The sequence below is a fragment of the Dama dama genome, chromosome 32, assembly GCF_033118175.1.
Source record: "Dama dama isolate Ldn47 chromosome 32, ASM3311817v1, whole genome shotgun sequence".
NCBI lineage: Eukaryota > Metazoa > Chordata > Mammalia > Artiodactyla > Cervidae > Dama > Dama dama.
The window spans coordinates 8,975,572-9,000,030 of NC_083712.1; the positions used below are offsets into that span (position 1 = coordinate 8,975,572).

General features: G+C 54.9%; 1 protein-coding gene and 1 long non-coding RNA gene across 9 annotated transcripts in view; both read left to right on the top strand.

Moving 5' to 3' along the window:
- CLN8 (CLN8 transmembrane ER and ERGIC protein) overlaps window positions 1–16,177 on the top strand; it is a 50,133-nt gene extending 33,956 nt beyond the window's left edge. The window contains exons 1-3 of one of the 8 annotated variants that reach the window (XM_061134954.1): window positions 1,701–1,849; window positions 8,451–9,060; window positions 15,253–16,177. In XM_061134954.1, the coding sequence (XP_060990937.1) occupies window positions 8,536–9,060; window positions 15,253–15,552 (825 nt within the window). In that variant the 5' untranslated portion in view covers window positions 1,701–1,849; window positions 8,451–8,535 and the 3' untranslated portion in view covers window positions 15,553–16,177. Of the gene's footprint in view, window positions 1–1,700; window positions 1,850–2,197; window positions 2,332–3,148; window positions 3,354–8,300; window positions 9,061–15,252 lie in introns of those variants that run through there. The other 7 variants (XM_061134955.1, XM_061134952.1, XM_061134950.1 and 4 more) reach the window with 7 other exon arrangements.
- A 3,947-nt stretch (window positions 16,178–20,124) lies between these two features.
- On the top strand, window positions 20,125–23,789 carry LOC133050437 (uncharacterized). The gene is made up of 3 exons (XR_009691613.1): window positions 20,125–20,142; window positions 21,999–22,100; window positions 23,736–23,789. It is a non-coding gene; the product is annotated as an uncharacterized LOC133050437 (long non-coding RNA).
- The last annotated feature ends 670 nt before the right edge of the window (window positions 23,790–24,459 follow it).

Sequence of the window (24,459 nt, forward strand, 5' to 3'; positions counted from 1 at the left end):
AGAAAGAATGGGGTGAGAGGCAAGGTGGTAGGTAAGAGGTGCTTTATTACAATAGGAGATGCCCTGAGAATGCACTGGCTACAGTTTCACAATCAGAGGAAAAGTGGGGAGGAGGGAGGAGACCTTCTTTGTCTTTCTTGAGCAGAGGTCATGCTTCCATCATCAGTTCCTCCTCTGGGTTGAGAAGGGGAGCTTTCTTGACCCTACATGGTCAAGCAAGGTCCACAAATTACAGCTTTTTTGTGTGTGCAGAAAGCACGTTCCGGGGATCCCTAACGTACTGAGCTTACGGGTAGGATGTGGGTCTCACGTCACCGCCGTTTTGTTGTTGGGGCATGTGTCATGCTTCTCTCACACATTCTGTTGCTCAGCAAGCCTGCTCCCTTGAGAGATCATGCACCTACAGGGGTCTCCCGTATTGTTCTACTCACAGCCCCCGAGTGGGATGAACTATTTAATCGCCCACTTTGACCTTTCACTCTGACGCTGTCATCACTAGCTGCTGAAGCAGCTCCAGTTCAAGGCACCACGAGACCGTGTGGGGACCTGGAGGCCTGCCTGGAGGGGGCAGCAGGGAGGAGACTGGGCTCGCCTCCGAATACAACAAGGACAAGTGGGGTCACGGCCAAGGAGCAGGGTGTGTCTGGGGGGCTGGGGGACCGGATGTTCCTGGGAGGAGGAATCAAGGCCAGGGCATTCTCACTGGACATTCAACAGGGAGGCCTAGACGATAACATGGGGAGGTGGGGCTGAGGAATCTGATCAGATATCCAGGGTGGGGGATTTTTGCTAAAGCTGAACTAAAGATGCAAGGACAGGCCCAAGGTCAGGCATTGAGGACGGAGGGAAGCCTGGCTCGAGCTGGAGGGGAGACCTTGATCGCCAGCATAGCCAGAATCCAGAGTCTGTGCTTATTTCTGACCCGTTGTCCGCAGATGGCCAGCACGGGTCCAGTGCTTTCAACTGCTGATTGGCAACAGGGTGTGGGGGTGTCACTCTCCAGAGTAACTCCCGGGTTTAAAACTGGGAGATCCCTCCCTCCCTCCCTTGATTCTTAGGAAGAGAGGAGAAATCCCACCCCTTGTCTGCCGTCTTCTAAAAACCTTTTTCTTGATTAAACAATGAGCGTGTACTGCTTATATGATCAGAAAGAAAGATGCCGCCCTGGCCACCTCCTCTACAAGGAGTGTTTTTGGTCCTCTTCTCTACACCCTTGCAGCCTGGACCCCCAAGCTTGGCCTCCCGGAGCACTGTGGGAAATGGGACCAGTCAGTTACTCTCAGCCCCGCTTGGCTTCCTTACCTACAACACATGGGGAGTGTGCGTGCAGCTGAGGTAGGAATCGACCATTTACAGACAGGGCTTAGCTTGGTGACACATGCACACACAGACACACACACACACACATACACCCCACCCCACCCCCAGCAGGGAGAGGGGTCCAAGTGGGAGGAGGTGGACCGCAGGAGGCCAGTGGCCAGGCTGGGAACACAGGTACCTCACCAGAGCCGGAATCAGTGGCATTTCATTCAAAGTCTTCTCAATTCCCCCGATTATTTATCACTAGTTACACCTGTAATTTTTAGAAAACATGACTGCTTTTATCAGGATGCTTTAAAGATAGCAGAGCATATGACAAGACCCCTGAAGACACCGAGGAATTTACTGCCTGTGTGACTAGCAAAGTCATCACCTGGCGCCTCCGACCCGATCCCAGCTCCTCCTCTGCAAGGCGGCCTGGTCACCTCCAAACGGAGGGACGGAGGGACGCAGCGCAGTGCTCCGCGACGAGGCCGGGAGGCGGAGGCGGTAGCTCCCCCAGCGGTTCACATCTATTTCCACAGGACAGGTAGGACTCGGGGTTCAGCCTAAACTAGACAATGAGCCAAGCCTGAGTGTGAGCGGAAACCGCCAGTGTGCTGGAGGGACACAGTAATCGTTTATACTTTCTTTTCAAGGCCGCTGATAATTTCCATGTCTTATTTCATCCTGAGAGAAGTCCTGAGAGGTGGCTGAGGCCGTGGTTCTCCTCACGGGTTACAGGGGCAGGAAGACTGCAGAGTCTGCGGGCTGGGTGGCCTTCCTGCAGCCCAGTCAAGTGACCGCGGGCGCCTCAGGCAGCGGGGCAGGGTGGGGCGGGAGGGCAGAGGCCGCTTCCCACGGGACCCCAGGGGTTCTTTCTGCCGCACCCACACTGGTCACCGCGGGGGTGCCGGGCACGGGTCCAGGGGCTACTAACACCGCAGTCAGAAAATCAACAGGGAACTGGGACAAAGGCACGAGAGCAGAGGATGCCCAGCGGTGACAAGTGTCCTGGAGGCAGGCCCGGGGGTGAGACCGCGGGGAGGGCGCTGCTGGGGACACGGGAGCACGCGGGCGGCCAGGTGTGCGCGGGGCCGCGGGTCAGCCGGGTCTCACGGCCTCTCCCCGATGCTCCATCCGGGGCGCAGGGCTGCCTAGCTCCAGGCCGGGAGGTGGTCCCAGCGCTCCAGAGCCCGGCCCCGCGCGCCCGGGGCGAGGCCCCCACGCTGGGCTGGGGCCGGGCGGCGGAGAGGGCGCGGGCGCGGGGTTCACCCGCGCCTCCCCTCCCCCCACGGCCCCGCGAGCCGCCGGGCAGCAGTGCGGCCCCTGCCCCGGGCACGCGCGCTCGGCCGGCGCCCGGACCCGGCTGCCCCGGTGCGCGCGGGGCCAGCCTGGAGGGAGCCGGTCACCTGCCTGCCCAAGCGGAAGCAAAACTGCGCCCGCAGCCTCTGCCGGGGAGTCACTGCGGCCCGCCGGGGCGGGTTCCCGGAGCTCCGCCGGGTGTCTCCGCGAGGCGCGGCAGGGGAACCGAGGCGTGGCCGGGCGGCGTTCCCCGCAAGTGCTGGACCGGCGGCCCTTTCCTGGTCCATCTTGGTCCGGGGAACGGACGTGGGCCGTGAGTGGCGAGTCCCCGGCTGGTTCCCTAGAGGCCGGAGAGCTGCTCCCCACGTTCGTGGTACGGCCCGCGCCCCTCCGTGCGTGGTACGGCCCGCGCCCCCTCCGTACGGTGGTACGGCCCGCGCCCCTCCGTGCAGTGGTACGGTCCGCGCCCCCTCCGTGCGGTGGTACGGCCCGCGCCCCCGCCCGGCCGGCACCCTTGGTATCTCCCACAGCCGGGAGGCCACGCCCCCGGGCGCGCATGCGCGGCGCCGTGCGCGCGGGTGCACTGGTGGGCGCTGGGTGGGGGCGGGTTCTCCTGCTGGTCCGCGTCTCCTGTGCGATCTGAGAGCCTCATCCCCGCGCCGAGGAGCCCCGCGCCCACCAGGTGCGGCCTGCGGTGCTTGACGGCCAGGCCTGGACTGTGGGGCGGGATCCGGCTCGCCCGTCCTCAGGTGAGTGCGCAGGGAGTCAGGTAGTCCTGTCCGGAGGTGGGCCGGGCAGTGGTCTGCTCGCTCCGTCCCCCGGTGAGCCGCGCGGGAGTTTGATCGACCCTTGCGCAGGTGAGCCGGCAAGGATCAGGTCGCTCCGTCCACAGATGAGCATGCAGAAGGACAGGTCGTCCTGTCCGCAGGTGAGCCGGGCAGTGAGCCGGCTAGGATCAGGTCCCTCCGGCGGCAGGTGAGCCGCGCGGGGCTCGGGCCGCGGTGGAAGGGGTGCAGTCCGCGGGCGGACCGAGAGGACACTGGCAGGCCGCCCGAGACCAGGTTGTGCTCGCTGTAGGACTTGTTTATATTTTTTTAATTATGTTCATTGAGAGTGTTTTTTTACTTACTTTTTGTATGTCAAAAATGAAGTTTATTCTGTGTTAAATATTGACATAAAATGGGTTGTACCACTTTAAAACTTGGAGAACACCTCTTTCACACTGCAGATTAAAGGGATGCAATTTTGTGGGTGGAATAGAGAATAGGAGCTTTTTTAGGAGATGAAAAGTACTGAAAAGTAAAAGAGGAGAGCTCCACAAGGTGAGATGGAAATTGACCAGTTTTTTAAAGACTTGGCTGGTCCTCTCCAAGCCATCGGTTGCTGCCACATCCCATCTTTAACTCAGCGGGATCTTCCTGCATGTCTGCTCTGCATCCTCAAATCAGTGATATTCTTTTTTTTTTTTTTTTTTGGAGTATGATTGCTTTACCCTGTTGAGTGTGTCTTTTAATTTGGAAAAAAAAATGTTTAAAAGCTGCTGAAGTATAATTCTCAAAATACAGAAGTGTAATTCCTGTGAAAACAGGGAGCACAGATCAGGTTGGACTAACTCACTGAGGAAAGACCCTCAGAGAGGACAGAACCAACTCCGGGATGGCCGTTGGGGCAGGGGATGGTCCAGGAACGCCGCACCTCATCAGTGCCTCTGGCTGACCTCATGGCACAGTCCCAGCCAAACAGACCTGCTGTGTGCCCTGGAAAGTCGGGTGACCTTCAAGGGCCTGCAAGCGACCCAGGGTGCTATAAGAAAGCCTGCTTTTCCCTCTTTCTGACGCATTTCCAAGTTTTGGATCAGTGTAGCCTCCAGTGAACGGCGGGAGCTCACACCTGCTCTGGTGGAGACACCCCAGTCCCAGGACAGGACTGCGGAAACCCTCCTCTTCAGTGTCCTAAAACGCCTGGCCCAGTGCAGGGAAGCGGCCAAAACCACCGAATCTTGTGAAAAAGTGAGACGAGGTTTGTACAGAGCTTGACTTCCCAAAGAAAATGGAGGCCTGTGGGGCAGAGGCGGGCTTTCCAGCCCTGGAGCCCCTTTCCCTCGGCTGCGGGGCCTTGGCTGCCCAGAAGCAGGGGCTTCAGTGGGTGACTCCAGAGCCCCCCAGGATCGAAAGAGCAGGGGGTCTGTGCTCCTGGGTGCGGCTCTGCAGGGGCAGCGACAGAGACCTCGAGCTGGGGCCTGAGGTAAGGTCAGCCTGCTGCCACAGGACCAGCTGGGCCCAGGCCCCCTTGCCTGGAGGCTGAGGGGTGTGGTGGGGTGCGGGGCGGGCGCTGAGCTGCTGGAGCTCTGCCCACCGCCCTCTGGTCTGTGCTGCGTTCCTGAGCAGCGCCCGGGTGCATGCTGGGGTGCCGCTTGCCAGGGGGCAGCAGTGCCATCTCGGGGTTCTGGGGGCTGTCTGGTCGCCGACTAGGTTCCCGCAGACCACCTCCAACCCAAGGCCTGGCCTTGTCCCCTTATGGCTCAGATGGGTCACCTCATCTGTGTGTCCCTGAGGCCCAGGGTGACAGGTTGGACCTGCCCAACCTGCCCAGAAGCTCTGAGCAGGCAGCTGTGCAGGAGGGTGTGTTCGGGGAGGGCTTGAGCAATGACCAGGGTGGGGCAGGTATACTGGGATCGAGTCCTAGGGGTGGAGTCCTGTGGTCAGTTCCTGGGGGTGGAATACGGGGGTCCAGTCCTGGGGTGCAGTACTGGGGTCGAGTCCTGCGGGTGGAGTACGGGGGTCAAGTACTGGGGGTGGAGTCCTGGGGTCGGGTACTGGGGTGGAGTACTGGAGGTCAGGTACTGGAGTCGGTACTGAGGTGGAGTACTGGGGGTCAGGTACTGGGGTGGAGTCCTGGGGTTGGGTACTGGGGTTGGAGTACTGGGGTCGGGTCCTGGGGTGGAGTCCTGGGGTCGGGTCCCTGGTCTGCACAGGGAGTTGTGTCCTTGTCTCTGATGGGTCCCACCTCGGCTGTCTGGCCTGGGAGCTTCAGTGTCTGCCTTGACCGCAAGCACAGATCCTAGAAGGCTTGAGGACCCGGAACCAGGCTGAGGTTGCCCGTCAGTGGCTCTGGAGCCCGGTGGTTTTCCTGGTTCCTGGGTGCTGGGAGCCGCCCTCCCCGCCGCCCGGGCTTCTCCTTTGTCCTCAGAGGCAGGTGGTCGACTCTGCTGCGGCCTCGCGTCTCCACTTCCCACCCTCCCGGGCCCTCTGCCCGGCCCCTCAGGACCGCATGTCTCTGTGAGCTGCCTGCTGGGCAGCAGGGAGGTCAGAGGCGGGCATGTGGTGTGAGGGGTGCTGGTCGTTCCGGGCTTTCTCTCCAGGATGACGGTTTGGTTTGGGTTTAACTTGCCTCACAGTTAAAATCACCTGCAGCACACAGGAGACGTTCACACGCTTTCAGTTACATTCGCTTGGTTAGGAAAAGGAAGCCACTAACCACTGCTTCTCAGGGTCGCAGGGCCCTAGAGCTGGGGGTACAGGCATGTTCTGCTCAGGGCACCTGCTCAGGGCACCTGGGCATGTCAGACATGCCTGCAGCTGGTCCTTCAGGGCACTGAGGCCAGGCCCTGGGCAGGTGCCCAGAGTGCCCTGTGTGATTGAAAGGAACAGACTTGCCCGCAGGCGGTCTGAGCCCCCGGCCAGGCTCTGAGGGCCTGGGTGCGTGGCGGTCAGAGGCCCGTGGAGCGGCCTGGGCTTGCCCAGCTCCTGGGAATCCGCGGTCCCGTGAGCCAGGCAGACCCCCAGTCAGCAGCCCCGCGTCCGCTCCTGCCCTCCGCTCGGCCAACCTCCGTCCTGCAGTCAGACTCCGGCTCCTGGGTTCCCGCTCTTAAACGGTGGAGCTGGGGTCAGAACCCACTGCCCTGTTCCTGGTTCTTTACTCCTGGGGTCCTGGGGTCCCCTAGCCTTGGAGAAGGGGCCCCTCTATGGGCCACTCCCCTGGCGAGCTCAAGTTGTTTAGTCAGAGCTTTTCAGGGTCACAGGGGAAGGGGAACCCCCATTTCAAGACAGAGCTTCATGTAGTGAGGTGCTGGCTTGGAGCACAGTGCCCGGGGGACGTGTGAAGGGAGGGGCCGGACAGGGTGAAGGCTCGGGAGGGGCTACCTTTCTGCCGAGCTCAGGGTCGCGTGGCTCCTGCCTGGGGCTTGGCTCTGGATGGTGAGGCTTCCTTCTCACCCCCCGGCCCACTCCTGTTGGAGCTGCCCCCTACCCTGTGGGGCTGGAAGCTGACCACTGCGGGACCAGACGGCTCCGGGCTCTGTTCTGAGAGGGTCAGGCAGCTGTGGCCACAAAGGACGACAAAGCCTGTGGTGTTCACAGGGCCTGGAGGCAGGACCTGGGGGCCAGGGGGCAGAGGACAGAACAGAGGGGGACGGAGGCCATGGCCTGTCCTCGGGTTTGCAGGGAAAGGCAGGCAGGGTGGGGTGAACACGAGACTGGCCCGTTCTAGTGATTTCTCTGGGGTTTGGGCGACAGGAGTATTCTTAGCTGCCGGGCACCTGGCCAGGGTGATCCAGGCAGAGGAGTGTCCTCTCCTGGGGCAGGGCAGGTGGCGGAGGCTGGGCCTTGCTGGGGGGTTGGCACAGGTCATGGTCGGCTCCTGGTGGGCCCTTGGCTGGTGGGGTGGCATCTGGGGAGTCCAGATGTCAGAACATCACAGTAGACAGAAACATAGATATACACACACACACAGATGTGTACACACATAGATGTATACACAGATGTACGCACACAGATACACGCACACACAGATGTACACAGAGAGATACACACAGGTGTGTACACACATAGATGTACACACACACACAGATACACGTACGCACAGAGATCACAGAGATACACGCACACAGATGCACACAGATGTACACACAGAGATACACATATAGATGTATACACAGAAACACACGTGTGCACAGATGTACGCACACATAGAGATACACGCACACAGATGTACACACAGAGATACATGCACACACAGATGTGTACACACATGGATGTACACACACAGAGATACATGTATGCACAGAGATCAGAGATACATGCACACAGAGATACATGCACACACAGATGTATACACATAGATAAACACATACAGATTACACACAGAGAGATACACGTACACACAGATGTACATGCACACAGAGATACGCACACACACAGATGTACACGCACACACAGATGTACACGCACACAGAGATACATGTATAGATATGTACACACATAGATGTACACGCACAGATACATGTATGCACAGAGATCAGAGATACATGCACACAGAGATGTATACACATAGATAAACACAGATTACACACAGAGATACACGCGCACACAGAGGTACACAGATGTACACACACACAGAGATACATGCACACACAGATGTACACACAGATGTGTACACACATAGATGTACACACACAGATACACATATGCACAGAGATCAGAGATACATGCACACAGAGATACATGCACACACAGATGTATACATAAACACATACAGATTACACAGAGAGATACACGTACACACAGATGTACACGCACACAGAGATACACGCACACACAGATGTACACACACAGATACATGCATAGATGTGCACACACAGATGAGTCGGGCCCATGTCTTTCCCTGCCCCATCCACACCCCCTCGTCTGTCCCTCCAGCAGAAGCTTTCTTGCTGTGTTTGTGTCACCCAGACTCAGAAGCACAAGGTGGAGACTTTTTGCCCGTGCTGTGACTATCTCCCTGGCGCAGGCGCGGCCTGCGTGCCGCTCCGTCCGGCCAGCAGAAGATCAGGCTCTGTTCTTCCCCAGGGTGAGGATGGGCGCATGAGGGTCCGGGGGCTGCGGCCCTGGCGCAGCGTGTGGACCCCGGCCTGGCCGAGACGACGCGGGCAGCATGAGCCTCCTTGGCGCTGGCACCCTTGACCTGGACTACACCTCCGGACGGGTCCGCGGGGTTCTGGCGGCCGCCGGCTGCGCCTTCTACCTGGGCGTCTTCGTGGTCTGCCACTGGCTGTCCTCCCTGAATGCCACCTACCGCTCGCTGGCGGCCCGCGAGCAGGTCTTCTGGAACCTGGCGGCCGCACGCGCGGTCTTCGGTGTCCAGGGCACCGTGGCGGGGCTGTGGGCGCTGCTGCTGGACCCCGTGCTCCAGGCCGACAAGGCGCTTGGCCAGCAGGACTGGTGCTGGTTCCACATCACCACGGCGACCGGCTTCTTCTTCTTCGAGAACCTTGCCCTTCATGTGTCCAACGTGCTCTTCCGCACCTTCGACGGCTTCCTGGCCGTGCACCACCTGTTTGCCTTCCTGGGGTTTCTCGGCTCAGCGGTCAACCTCCAAGCCGGCCACTACCTGCCCATGGTCACGCTGCTCCTGGAGATGAGCACGCCCTTCACCTGCATCTCCTGGATGCTGCTGAAGGTAGGTACCCCACACCTGCTCGGTTGGTTCCTCCACAGCCTTGTGCCCGGCCGTGGTGCCTTCACCCCTGACGCCCCTGCTGCCGGCCCCTTGTGGCCTGTGCTGTCCCCAGCCTGGGTTAGAGCGTGAAGGCAGTAGGAAGCTCATTCTGATCGAATTTCACTTTAATAATTTTAAGCAGCTCTCTCAGGCTTCCAGCCCATGGCAGAAGAAGACGTGGTAGATATCGTGTCTGTCTCAGTGGACAGGATTTTTGGTAGATTCTCACTTGTTTGCCTCTGTTGGGGCTTCATGGTGGCGCTGTGGCTCAGTAGTTGTGGCTCGCAGGCTTAGTTGCAGTTGCCCCCTGGCGAGTGGGATCAAGCCCGTGTCCCCTGCATTGGAAAGTGGATTCTTAACCACTGGACTGCCAGGGAGGTCTCAGTAGACAGCATTTGTAAGCCCTTGAAAATGTGCTTTTTCTGTGTGTCTGTATTCATCTCCTGAAGGTTTTATTTCACGCTGCGTTATTTCACACACATCTTCGTGGCCAGCACATGTGTGCAGCAGGTTTCTGAAGCTTACCCGTCTCGTTTGAGGGAAACCTGCTGCCTCCCTCCTGCCCCCGGCAGCCGCCCTCCGCGGTTTGACTGAGGACTACCGGACGCCTCATCCACGTGCGCTCATGCCGTCTTTCCTGTTCTGATTTGTGTTGCTGGGTGAACGTCCTCCGGGTGCAGCCATGCTGTGGCACTCTGAAGAGCTCCCTCCTTTCTCGGGCTGAGCAGTTTCCCATTACGAGGGTGAAGCACGTTCTCCTCACCCACCATCCATCAGGAAGCGCTCGGGGCGCTTCAGTCTGTTACTGTGACCCGTGCTACAGTGAACACGGGGTGCTGAGGCTCTTCCAGATCCTGGTTTCGGTTCCTTTACTGGCTCCTGAGGCAGTTCTGGTTTTAGAAACGAACCCCCGCGCTGCTTCCCACAGTGGCTGCATGTTCTCTGTTCCCACCAGCAGCACAGAGTTCGAGTCTCTCCACGTCCTCACCAATGTATGTTTTCTTTGTTTCTTGGATGTTAGCTCATTGGCTTTGGTCTTGCTTTTCCCTGATGACTGGTGACAGCATGTTTTCATTTCATCTGTCTTTTGGCCATTTGTGTGGTCATCTTTGGAAAACAGTTCAAGTCCTTGGTCCACGTTTCAATCAGAGTCTTTGTTATTTTTTGCTGTTGAGTTGTAGTCCTGTTTTAAAAAACGATTTTATGTATTTATCTATTTATTTTTGGCTGTGCTGGGTCTTCATTGCGGCTCAGACTTGCCTCTCGTTGCAGAGAACAGGGTCTTCCCTCCAGCTGCGATGCGCAGGCTTCTCTCATTTAGGCTCGTGGGCCCTGGGCTCATGGGCTCCGTAGCTGCGGCTCCTGTGCCCCAGAGTTTAGGCTCCTAGATGTTGCTCAAGGGTGTAATGGCTGTGCGGCATGTGGGGTCTTCCCGGATCAGGGGTCAAGCCTGTGTCTCCCGTAGTGGCAGGTGGAATTCTTTACCCCTGAGCCACCAGGGAAGCCCTAGGGTTCGTATGTTCAAGATTAATCTCTTATTAGACGTATGGTTGGCAAGTATTTTCTCACACTTAGTAGGTTGCCTACTCACTCTGTGGTTTCCTCTGCTTTGAGGAAACTTTTTAGCTTGTCATCCCAGTTATTTATGTTTCAGTTGTCTTTGTTTTTGGTATAATGTTCATGAGATCATTGCCAAAACCAGTGCCATGAGGCTTTTCCCCTTTGTGTTTTTTTAGGAGTGTTGGGTCTTACATTTCAGCCTTCAGTCCATCTCAAGTTGGTTTCTGTGTAGGGTGTGAGATAGGGGTCCCGTTTCATTCTTTTATGCATGAATGTGCAGTTTCTCAGAAGCACTCACGAAAGAGACCACGCCTTCCTGCTGTGTGGCTTTGGCCCCTGTTGAAGACCAGTTAGCTGTGCGTGTGTGCATTTCGTCTGGGCTGTTGGTGCTGTTCCTGTGGTCTCTCTGTCTGTTGCTCGGTTCATGCAGTTTTTATTTCTCTAGGTTTGTAATAGAGTTTGAAATCAGATGTGGTGTCTCCAGCTTTGTTCTTTTCTCTCAAGACTGATTTGGGTATTTGGGGTCTTCTGTGGTTTCCTATGAATTTTAGATTTTTATTGTTGTTAAAAATGCCATTGGAGTTTTGGCAGGAGTTACACTGTACACCTCCCTTGTGGCTCAGATGGTAAAGAATCTGCCTGCCGTACAGGAGATCTGAGTTCGATCCCTGGGTCAGGAAGATCCCCTGAAGAAGGAAAAGGCAACCCACTCCAGTATTCTTGCCTGGAGAATCCCATGGACAGAGGACCCTGGTGGGCTATAGTCCAGGGGTGCAAAGAGCGGGACAAACCGAGGCACTGACACCCTTCACACTGAACCTGCAGACGACTGGTCACCTCCCTGGTAGGTTTCCCAGTTCAGTTATTGTGTCCTGCAGCTCCTTGGTTTCCGCTGGGAGTTTTTTTTATTCCATCTCTTGACTAATGTTCCGTTTTAAAACGCGTGTATTTCTCTTGGCCGCATGGGGTCTTCGCCGCACGCAGGCTCTCTGGTTGCTCTCTGGTGTCAGGCTTCTCATCGCCATGGCTTCTCCAGACCACGGGCTCCAGGGCACTTGGTCTTATAGGCTTCACTGTCCCGTGGCCTGTGGGGTCCTGGACCCGGGGATCCAGCCCTGTCCCTGCACTAGTGCGGATTCCCAGCCCCTGGGCTGCCGGGGCAGCCGTGTCCCACTCTGTCCGCGAGTCCTCCTGCCCCGGGCACCATCCTGTTCCAGTCCATGGGCCACCCCTCAGCAGGGCTGGGGATGGGTTCTGCCCCTCCACGTGGAGCAAAGATTGTCCCTCATCTCTGGGCCTCTGTTGGAGTCCATGCGTCAGATGGAGCTGACCTCTGCCCAGCTCGCCGCCGTCCTCGCCTGGAGGAATGCCACCGATCGGCCCAGCTGGGGCCCTGGGGCTTCTTGTCCACATCCTCCTGGGGAACGGCAGAGGCTGTGGCTTTTGTCTGCTCACCTGTTGGGAGCCCCGCCAACAAGTTGGGGTGCTGGATGCCCCAGCCCCTCCCTCTTCAGCATGAAGCAGGGAGCTGGGGTCTCTTCCTGACCCCAGGGTGCTGTGGGACATGGACCATCCTGTCGCCCCAGGGGCCCTGTCCTGGCGGCAGGGCCCTTTCCGTGGGTCTCTGATTTCTCACGACGGAGTTTGCCTGTGGCTTGCAGCTCACACAGGCCTCCTTCAGCGCCTCCCACACGTCAGCCACTGGGGAGGGGGTCTTCAGCTGCTCCTCCCCAGGTGGGGCGGCCCCCTCCTCAGGAAGCAGACAGACCCCAGCTGTGGGGGGGACCTCAGAGGGAGGCACTTTGTTTGGGGTCTTTTTCCTATGAAGTGTTTGGATGCCATTCACTCAGGATGGAAATGAAAAAGGGGAGTCCCAGGATGTGACCCCCTTTTTGCAGCCTTGCTGTGTTCATCACGTGGCCAGCAGCCCCACAGCAAAGCTGTCCCTTCAGCTAGGACAGCTCAGAGTCAGCGCGTCCAGGTAGACTAGTTCTTCTAGTTCAGGTCCTGTTGAGCCTTGGGAGTAAATGCCACTCGGATGCTGAAACCCCTTTAAGCCTTTCGTAAAGCTGCCGAGTTCTTGCTTCGTCAGGCTTCAGGGTCCAGGCACTCTCGCCTTGGACTCTGGTTTGATGAGATGCGGGCAAGTGTCAGGACCAGATGTCACCACCAGTGTGATGTAGTTTACACCCCAGATGGGTGTAAACTTCTGTTTCCTCCTTCAGTTTGGTTTTGAAATGCTGTTTAGAAATAATAATAAATGAATTACACACTCAAACATCTAAGCTGGTAGAGAAAACTTCATCCACAGAGACACTAATCCAGGTGCAAATGAGTTGATATTAAAAAAAAACAAACAGTGAATTTATATATAGATATATACCAGGCACACTACCTACAGGGACCCAGGCTAGACAAACAAACCTTGCATGGTTAAGTCTCAGATTGTTACTGACCCAGCTTTTCTCAGAGCATTTGGTAATGATGAAGGCAAAAATTTTAGGGCCCGAGTTAGAGCAAAAATGCTCAGTTCTCAAGCTTGGAGTTTTCCGAACTTAATGCAATTATTGTAGGAGTAAAAGTCCATGCCTCTGGTGTGGATGTTAGTGATTTAAGATGACTGCTTTCAGCACATGGGGAAACAGTGGAAAAGAGTGGCCTGGCATGCTGTGGTTCATGGGGTCGCAAAGAGTTGACTGAGCGACTGAACTGAACTGAGTTAACTTTGGAGGAGACAGCTCAGTGGATGGAAGATGGCTTGCTGGCCTCTTGGGTGGAAAGGCTGAGCAGTGGCCCCCCACCCCCCAGGCATTCACAACTCACTGCACGTTGTGTGTGCACCCCAAGGCACGCTTGGCTCACATCCCCACTCTACAGTCTGTACATTAAATGTCCTTCGGGCCAAGGCAAAGGCTAAATCTTTCTCACGTGAAGAATCTATCATTGAAAGCCTCAAACCTTACATGTTTTCGTGTTTGAGAAGCACTCTTTTCTGTCTGATCATACAGTTTAAGGAACTTTACTTGTGTGAGTCATGATTCTGACTGACATAAAGTGGAGAATGCCTGCCCCACGCAGTGGGTATAAAACTGTTTCTGTAGAACTGTGTTGTTTCCCTAGTACTCTGGTTTTCTTTTTCTTTGAAATATTAACATTTGAAAAAAAGTATTTTTAAGTAAGATGGGAAGTGAGATCCCACTGGATTTCCCAGGAAGCGAGCAAGCATCCTAATGTAATTACATCATCCATCCTTTCCCTGGGGAGTCAAAATGCTGCCCAGTATCAGCTCTCCATATATTTTACTTAATTCTGCATTTTGTGTTGCTTATTTCTTACACTGGCATCACCTTATTTCTGAAACATCACCATGTTTCATCCTTTACTGAGGCACCTTTAGCCCTCCTGGTGCATTTACTGCATGGGTGGAATTATTTAGAGTTATTTTAAAGTGATAAAATACAGAGGGAGATATTCTCTTATTTGGACTAAATCTGTGGATGGATTCTAGGAGGAAAGAATGTGATGTCTTTTGAGTGTTTTCCATCCAAGAACATAATGTGCCTCAATTCATCCAAGACTTTTCTGAAGACCTGTTAGGGATCCTGGGCTCCCCGCTCCCTGCTGTCTCACTCTGCCTCGTCCTTCTGCTTTTCTTCACACTCATTTCTTAGTCTAGGCTTGGTAGAAGCTAATGTAAATAGAGTTTTTAATATTTAAAACTGCCGGAATAAATAGGGTGTTTCTCTGGGTATTATCTGCAGCTGATTTAAACATCCCTGGTAGTAGAAGAGGACATGGTCATGCCTGGCCTAGAAACGGCAGGCAGCTCAGATTTTCTGTGAAGTTGTTTTTGGAGGTTCACAGTACTTCAAACAAGGAAGAAACTCCTGTTTCTCCACCTGTTTTAAGTTGGCCCTGGGTCACGGCTCCCGTTGCTTCTCGTCTTTCCGTGTCAGAGCTGTGTGTACACCTTCTGCAGCTCCGAGAGGTTAGGGTCTTCCCCTGTTACAGCGTGGTCCCTCCCGAGATCAGTGTCCGTGTCCCTTCAGGGCTCGGCAGGTGCAGCTGCTGCAAAGCCACCCTGTTCCCACGGTCACCGGGCAGCTGCCTGGCCCGCGGCAGCGCCTCCCCGGGCCCCTCTCCTCCTGCACGTTCCAGACGGGCCCTCCCCTGGGAGGGGGCTCAGGACGAGCCCCAGCCCCAGCGTGGCTCCAGGCGGCGAGGAGAGCCTGGGGTGCCCAAGCTTGTGGGTCGGGGGCGTGCGGGCCGTCCTGGCGCGGCGAGGTCCCCGCCACAAGCCCTGAAGGCCTGTCTCTGTGTGCACGGTCTGCTGTGCAGAGTCTTCAAGTTCCCTGTTGGGTTTCGGCCACAGCTAGTTTTACTGTGAATTCAGAATCATTTTAGGGCAAGTCCGCTTGGGCTCGTCTCCCGGGGCCTGGGGAGGCTGGTCACGGGTGATGGACGTGTCTCCCAGCATCGCCGAGTCCCTGGCTGTGTGCAGTGTGTGCAAAACCCAGGGGGCGGGGGGGGTGGGGGAGCCCCCCGGGAGGGGGGCCCGCGGCCGCACCCCTGACTGCGCTCTGCCCCCGACAGGCCGGCTGGGCGGACTCACGGCTCTGGAGGCTGAACCAGTGGGCGATGGTGCACCTTTTCCACTGCCGCATGGTGCTCACCTACCACATGTGGTGGGTATGCCTGGGCCACTGGGCCGGCCTGGCCCGCAGCCTCTTCCCGCCCCACCTGGCGCTCTTCGTGGTCGGCCTGGCCCTCCTCACGCTGCTCATCAACCCCTACTGGACCCGCAAGAAGACGCAGCAGCTGCTCAACCCAGTGGACTGGAACTTCGCACCCAGCCGCCCCAACGGGCCGGCGCCGCCCAAGAAGGCCAGGTAGCAGCCTCGGCCCCCAGCCCGCGGCCTGCAGTCATCCCCCCACCCCTGCCTCCGATGCCGACCCTGGGCATGCGTGCCCTGGGCGTGCGTGCCTGCCGCGTGGTGCCGGGTGGCCTGGAGCCGAGGTGCCCAGGGACAGCGTCCCGCCCGGCCTGTGCGCAGGCTCCCACGGAGGGCCGTGGGGCAGCCCCTGAGGCATCCCTGCAACCTCCTCATGGCCCTGCTCGCAGCGGCAGGAGAGAAGGCCCCCAGGTCGTCACCCCATCACGGTGGTCCTGGGGCCGCCGAGAGGGCTTCTCCCTGGCGAAGCTTATCCAAGCCAGAATTTTGCTTCCCTTTTGTGTGTCTCTGCTGACACTGGAGGGAGATGTGAGTCATCACTTGTCGAGATGTGAGAGCTGCTTTTAATAAAGTGTGCAGCCCGCCCCTTACTCCTAATCGCTGTAGGTTTTGAGTCAGGGAGCCATCAGGGGGACCTGGCCCCAGTGGTGCTGAGCTGTGGGCCCCCTTCCTTCCTCCTGGTGACCAGCCCTGCCGCCACCCTCACGTGTTGGCCCCACGGTTTAATCGACAGTGCTGACATCTTATTCTTGCCATGAATGTGCAATTAAAATGAAAAGCTTGTATCTGTTGAAAGTGCTCTTGAGTGTTTTTGGAAAACACGTTTATTGGTCGTGAGAGTCTCGTGTGCCCTGGGGAGCGCGGAGGCGGGGGGCACACACAGGTCAGGAGGTGTAACACCTACTTGCGTCACCTGGAGAGGCGGTTTCAACGTGAGACACACCCAGCAACCCGAGTTCCTCCTGGGGCTCCTCCCCCTCGCACAGACTCTGGGGGCCGAGCAGGCTGTTTCCACCGCCCAGCACTTGAATAAAGTGACCGAGGTTTACAGGACCTGAAGGCACGTCCCTGCGTATCTCTCAGTGCCGTTCACCTTGCTGCAGAGGTTTTCCATCTTGGAGATGCAGCTGTGATGATAAGTGTTCACGTGCTCAAAACTCAGGTTAAAATCTGAAACAGTCAGCTTGATTCCCACGTGACCCTCACTGAGACTTGGACCTTCCAGGTTCAGTCTCTGCAGCCTGTCTCGGCCAAGCTGGTGTTGGCTCCACCCCGACCGACTTCCCGGGAAGACACAGCTGGGCCTTCGGGCAGAAGGAGCCTCCTGAGATGATGACTCAGCATCCCAGTGCCTCCGCTGCCCGACAGCGTTTGCCCTCCTCCACCCCGAGCGTCCCCTCGCTCAGCTCTGCCGGCATCGCTGCTCTGGGCCCCGGGGCTTTCCCAGTCACAGCGCTGGCCGCCGAGGGTGCCTTGCTCTCTGGCACGCACTCCGCCGGGGAGTTGGCACCGTCCGTCTTTACAGCAGGGCCTGAGGCTTGGGTGGTGGCTGGCTGGGCAGCGGCCTCGCGGCTGAGGCCCGTGGACTGTGTGCAGCACAGCAGCGCCCCGCTGACCCCGGCCAGCAGGCCCAGGTGCATCCCCCGTTTGCAGAGCCCTGAGCGGCCGTGTCTGCCTGTCCAGGACAGGCGCAGGGTCCACCGGGAAGGGCAGTGTTAGAAGTTCAGGGGTGAGAGCAGCCCTCAGCTCAGCCCTGTGGCGAAGCCGGCGGCTGCAGGCGACATGGGGGCCTCTGGAGGCAGGTGTGGCCGGACGCCCTGCAGGGTCAGCCGGCATCAGGGCCGGTCCGGTGATGGGCTGATGGGCTGACGTTTTCTTTCAATGCGTGTGTTTAAAGAAGCACAACGGGGAGACCGTCTCCTCTTCCTCCTGCACGTGCCCCGTGGAGTCTGGTTCCTGTGCCTCACGTCAGCGACGCTGCCCCAGGACAGGGTGTGGAGCTGGCGGGCGGGAGTGGGGACCCCTCTGGGGTCAGAGCGGGGAGGCTGGCTCCTGCAGGCGTCCCCCGGGTCCTCTCCTCAGGGCCCCAGGCTCTCACCTGATCTGTGCTTTCAGGATGGAGCCCCTGTGAGAGGGGCGAGCGGCCCCAGGAGGAGGGGAGCGGGTCTGAGTGAGCCAGCATGCCCTGGAGGTCCAATGGGTTTCTCGTGGGATGAGTCACGTTTGCAGCTCACCCAGAAGAAGCCACCGCGAGCGGTGCACACACCCCCACGGCTGCTTTCAGGTCACCTCCCTTTACTAAACTTCTGCTCTAGTGGGAGAGCTTACCAACTCAACATTTCTCTTTCTAAAGAAAAGCTTCCCCCTTTTCGGTAACTAAACTATGCAATGTATACACGGTTTTGTCAGATCATGTTTAGTGATGTGAAAAACTCAGAAACTTGTCGTTTTTCTCTGACGACTGGGAACCCAGAGAGCTCGGAGGGGACCCCGGCCGAAGCCCCTGCGCGGAGCAGAGACGCCACACCTCCGTCCGCAGGGCTGGCCTCACGGCGGCTGAAGGGGGCTGGGAGCCACGTCTAACTTCGGCCTGGTGCGTGCGATGTTCTTACTGCGGTGCAGTTGCAGCGTCAGGCGCCGGCCTTTGCAGGCCTGGACATTGTGATCTCTGTCCCCACGCCCCCCCACACGCTGGCACTCTGACCTCAGGGCCACCCCCAGAGGCCCCGACACTGCTGTGTGCAGAATGCATCAGAGCTCTGCTCCATCGCGGAGTTTCCTGGGAGGTGTTTTACAGAACTGGGTCATTTTCAGTGATGCTCCCATATGCAGGAAGAAAATGTTATTTTACTGTAACATTGCTTTCTCCAATATTCTTGGGATCCAGGGAGAAACGGCCCCAAGTGGCTCTCTAAATGACAACACCACAGTTCAGCTGAAACTGTTCTGTGGGTGGGAAGGGGAACAGCATGAAATTCCTTAGTTTTTAAGCCACTGAATCCGAGTGAGCCTTCTGGACTGAGTTTGTTTATTGTCTCAGGGGGGTGTGTGTGTCTGTCTGTCTCAGTATGTGAGTCCACACCCTGCTCTCTCTTCCTGGTTTTGACCCTTGTTAGGGGTCTGGATCCTGGTTTGAGGGGAGACCCTGCTGATTAGGAAAGAAAGGAAGTGGAAGGATTGAGTGTTCTCAGAGACCTCCTGAGAGGATCCCGGTAACTGCATGTGGTGGAGACGCTCCTCGAAACTGATCGCTTAGTTTGAAGTCTGTTCCAGAGCCACCTGCAAGCTCGTCTGGAAGTGCAGGGGGTGAGCGCTGTGTGCCACGCTCTACCAAACCAGTCAATCCTAAGGGAAATCAACCCTGAATACTCACTAGAAGGACTGATGCTGAGGCTGAGCTCCAGTACTTTGGCCACCTGATGTGAAGAGTCAGCTAATCAGAAAAGACCCTGATGCTGGGAAAGATTGAGGGCAGGAGGAGAAGGGGACAACAGAGGATGAGATGGTTGGATGGCATCACCTACTCAATGGACATGGGTTTGGGTGGACTCTGGGAGTTGGTGAAGGACAGGGAGGCCTGGCGTGCTGCGGTTCATGGGGTCGCAAAGAGTTGGACACGACTTAGCGACTGAACAACTGTCTGTTAGTTAAGCTGAACAGGCTATTTGGGTACTGAAGGAGCTCTCACCTTGAAAATGGCCAAATAGGGCTCTCTTGTGTTCTAAATACTGGTTTTTGCCTATGCAGTGAGAGGAAGTGGCTTTCTAAGAGGAACCTGCTTTTCTCTCCCTCTGCCTTTGAGATGTAAACGTTCTGACAGTTCCTGAGACTGAAGAGAAAAGAGGGAAAGCAGGAAAACTGAGACTCTATGTAGGTGTCTGTTATAGCGGTATGTCTTTACCTACAGATAGTATCAAAATTATTCAGTAATGTGTAAATGAGCTCTGTGACTTGCTTAAAGGAAATTAAGTGCTTACTAAAAATACAAAAGAAACCTACCCAAATGAATTTCAGGTTCATGTGATCTGGGAAATACTCAGTATTAAATATCTGGTTTGAAAGTTTAAGCTTATTAAACTTAGTTAATGCAGACATATTTCAAGAGTCATCAACTATAATTTTATTATACTTAAGAAAGTTAATAAGATCTTATTCTGTTACAAAATTTATGAGCAAGGAAAGTAACTTGATACAATGACTTTAAGTTAAATATAATTGAGATAAGAGTTTTGGGAGTTGAGCTCTTTGGGAATAACTGTTTTAGGAAATCTACTTAAAAATAGTCTCTCCAGATTTTGGCAACTTGAAAGTTTTGTTAAGTTAAATAATGGGAAGTCACTGTTTGAATCGCTAATTGCTAAAAAAAGTCTAAGTTCACCCACTTTTTTTTATGAGAGAAAAACTAAATATGTTTGGGTTTATTAGAAACATCTTACACCACACTGAGGACAGAAATTATTCCATGAGATGATGTGTGTGTTTCTGGAGGCTCTAGAATATATGTGTTTTCCAATCAGGAAGCACTGGTATGATCAACAATCCTTGCTTCTATTGCTGGAGATTAAGGTTCTTAACGGCTGTTGTTTAGTTGCTCAGTCACGTCCGACTCTTCTGTGACCCCATGGACTGTACCCGCCAGGCTCCTCTGTCCATAGATTTCTCCAGGCAAGAATACTGGAGTGGTTGCCAGTTTCTTCTGCAGGGGATCTTCCCCACCCAGGGACCCAACACACGTCTTCTGCATTGGCAGGTGAGTTCTTTACCACTGAGCCACCAGGGAAGCCCTTTTAAGGGTGAAAAGCTGTAATATACATATATGTATATATTTTAAGCCACTAAAATAAGTGAGACATTTCAGTATACAAGGAAAGATATGAGAAATGAAAATGCATTTTGTTAAGGGGAAAAGTAACTTGGTCCTGAAGTTGGTTATTTCTAAATAGGAAAGAAAATAAGGTTCAAACTAATACAGGAAAAGGAAAGTTGTGACAGATTTGTAACAAAGGAGCCCAGAAGCCCAAAATGTCTAAGAGATTAAACTAGGATTGTTTGGTATGTTTAATTACATGGGAAGCACTGTCAAAACTTTCTTAGGTCATAATGTATGGGTAGATGTTGTTATTATATTCTAGAAATTGTATGGAATTCTGAAAAATCTGGTGGTCCTGATAACAAAACTAGAATTTTGACATTTTAATTGAGGTCTGTGTTTACTAAGACTCACCTCCCAGATAGTTCCTTATTATGTCACATAATTGTCTTTTTTTATATTGAAGTACAGTTGATTAACAATGTTGTGTTACTTTCACATGTACAACAAAGTGATTCAGTTATACATATACATGTATCTATTCATTTTCAAATTTTTTTCCAAGTTAGGTTGTTATAGAATATTGAGCAGAGTTCCCCGTACTATACAGTAGGCCCTTGTTGGTTATCTACTTTAAATACTACAGTGTATACATGACCATCCCAAATTTCCTAACTATCCCAATTATGTTACATAATTGTAAAGTTTAACTATGAAAAGGATACTCAAGAAGTACGTTTGTTTTTGCAGCTTATCACAGCAGTCTGTCTCTGTATAAGACTGTCCATACTGGACAAGACATTTATAGGGCTGTCTCCAGCCTAGATGGAAGGACCCTTGCAAGGTCCTTTTTTGTTTTTGTTTATTAAGGACCAGGGGCATTTTTACTGAAGCACAGTCTCTGTTGTGTCAGCTGTAAGGCAGTGATTCCGTTACACACGCACCCACGTCTGTCCTTTTTCAGCGTTTCCTCATGGACTCTCACAGGCTGCTCGGTGCAGTTCCCCATGCTATGCAGCATGTTTATTTTATACAGTGGTCTGCATGTGTTAACTTCAAGCTCCGGCTTTACCTACTGAGTGCCCTTGACTCGCTCAGGCACAGTGAAACTGAAGGGAACTGACTCAAATTCACACGTGAGGTTTGCTTGAGGGCTTTCTGTTCTGAACACCAAGAGCAACACACCCCACCGCGCCCTCCTGCTCACTGTCTCTAAGACGCCTCCCTGGAAGACAGGTGAGCTTTCAGCTGTGAGCACCACTGCATGTGCCCCTGGGGTGGCCCGCGGCGGGCGCCGCCGGACGCTGCTGTGCCCTTCACTGCCGTCACCCAGGTCTGGCTCGCCGACAGTGGGCTGGGGGCGCTCCTTCCTCACCTGCCGGGCAGCAAGGACAGAGCCCATGTCGTCATCCGCGAGTCTGCAGAGACGCTCTCCTCTCCTCGACACATTATACCAGTGACCCTTGGGTCCACTTAGAGGTAGATTTTATTCAATAAATATACTGGATTTTTTTTTTCCTTTGAGATTTGCAACAATTCGAAAAAACTCAGACAAACCACATAGCCCACAAACATTGAAACAAGTCAGGAATGTCATATGCATGAAACCTGTAGATAGGCTTACGGTGAGTGCTGTTTAAAATTAACAAAGTGTTAGTGTTCCTCTCCTAGTTGGAGAGACTGGGTCCCACCCATCACAGGTAAGTGTCCTTTTGTGTAGCCGTGTTCCCAGCGCTGTGTTAGGAATGTGGTTGTAACGCTCTGCCATAAGAAATGTAAAGCTACTCATTCATTAGGGCCTCTGCTGCAAGTGCCTGAAGAACCCGCAACCGGAGGTGTGAGCTGAGCCTTAAACTTGGGGGCCTCGCTGAGAACAGCCTGGGAGGCTGCTCTGAAAGGTAAGGGAGGAGATCCCTGCTAGTCACAGAACGGCACCGAGGTCTGCGATGAAAGGGCGCGGGCACGTGGGCGCGGGGAGGCCGCCCCTGCACGGGCGGAGGCTGGGCCCAGAGCACGGCTCCTTCCTGTTGTCTCCCTGCCAAACCCGTCGACTCTCGCCGGGCCAGCCGCGTGGCTGACAGCCGCAGCGTTCTCCATCCACTGCCCCCGGTGCCAGGAGTTCTCGTGCCTGGGCCAGATGAGGAGAGGCCAATGTGTTATTTTGGTTTAGGCCTGCTGATAGATAACCTGAAATCCTCTGCGTTGCCTGTCTTAACTCGTCAGTTATGACCCAGGAGGTATTCTCCCTAGTTTCTTCCTGTATCTAGAGTTGCACCAGAACAGTATTCAGTATTGAGTTTTTTATATATATATATGATTGACTGCCTCAAGACTTAGGTAGCGTTAATTTTGTTAACTCTGGTAACACACTGGGTAACACAAAAGATAGGATATCATTCAGGTAGTAACATGAATAAAGTCATAAATAGGGATTTAAGCCATGAGATTCTAGAACCAAACCAGTTCCCTGAAAGGATCAGGAAGACTAGGAAGTGGACGACTTAAGACAGGAACCTCATTTTTCACGTGGGTCATTAAACGTATCCCATTAGAGGATCTTTCTGGTACGAAAACACAACGTTCGGTTTGAATTACAGCGCTGGTGCCTCCCTGAGATGCTGTAAGGATATCAAGGGTCATGTGATTTTGTGATAACCACTTTTCTCATCATAGAGGCCTCAGTTCAGTAGGCTAATAGCCTGATTAATCATTTAAGGCCTTTTGGGTGAGTTCTGTTAAGGCTTTGATGTAGGCATATACATCTTCCAGTTCTGCTGATGCTAAATGGTCATACCAGGGAGATACAGCTCACTTGGTAAATCTGCGGAGTCATCTCTAAATTAACGTACAGGTGGCCTTGAGCCCTAGGGAATCCTGATGTTCACCTTCCCACCCATCCTGGCAGAGGTCAGGGCCGCAGACCAGCGCCCACTGCCATCAGGTTCCATTAGGCTCAACCTGGGAGACTTCTGGTCACCTCTCTTTATGGGAAGTGGTAACATACGGACGTTTTTTGTGAGACACCCAGCTTGGCTTTCTGGTGTTAGTAGGCTGCTGTAAAAACCTTTGCGGTTGTTGTGCCCACGATGCCGTCTTACCTGGGAGCCAGTGAGGTTGCTCAGGAGGATACTGAGGCTCGCCAGGAGAGGCCTCCTCTCCGGGCGTATCCCCGGTGCTCGAGTCCAGCCTTCCCCGTGTGTCCAGGCGCCCTTCTTCGTGCTGTCCTGGAGCAGCCCCTCAGGACGGCTGCTGGGAGGCAGTGTGGTCTCGGCCATGTGGTCACTGCTGCAGAGTCGGCCTTTGATGCCACCGGGGTAGCAGGTGCCCTGGTGGCAGAACTGCCTCCAGCAATGCTGCTCATGTTTGCTGTTGTGACGCTGCAGGTCCTCTTCCCGAAGCATCCCTAAGCCGGGTCCCCCCGCAGGCGGCGTCTGTCAGCGCAGCAGACCCCTGGGCACACTAGCAGGTTCTCCTCAGTGCCGTCACCTCAGCCTGTTGATCGAGGAGACTCCAGACAAAACTCTGTTTTCCAGGACAGCACGGGAGAAACAAACGGAGCAGCCCGCCCGGCACCTCCCATGAGGTTCTCACAGACACGAACCACAGTGAGTGCGTAACCTAAAGTCAGGATTGTCCGCCAGGCTTTCTTGAAGGTCAGTCCCGGGAGACAAAGGGTTTTCATTGCTGATGTCTGCTGCTTCTGGGAGCCGGTGCTGGGCTGTTCATTACACCTGTGGAGAGTTTTGGTGCGCACAAGACCACCTCAGGAGAAGGCGGTGGGCTTGGATAATGTGTGTGATGAGTTTAGAAAAGCCTTCACGGAGTGGGAGACCGCGATGGTGAGAGTGTGACCTGAGACCGTCCCTTCTGTGGTTGGACGCAGCGGTCCTTGGCTGCTGAAGCCGACTCCTGGTGGTGATGTCCAGTTCTTCGGTAGGAACTGCAGTGTCCCTGGGTTAAAACTCCTAGTGTAGCATCTCCATTTTCACGTGCAAAGAGAATAAAAGGGTAAATAATATTGGGATGCCCCAAGGCCAGGGCCTTTACCAGGAGGTTTTTTAGGGTCTCCGTGGCTTCAGAATGAATGTTTTTCCTCCCAAAGAGGCTCAGCTGGGACTTGTCTAAGGGAGTCACATACTAGTAGAGCCACTGAAGACGGTTTCGGAATGCAGTTCCTGTAGCAGCTGGAAAGCCCCTGACCTGCGTGTGTCTCGGGCGCAGGGAGAGCCAGTATCTCCACTGCCAACTAACAGACCT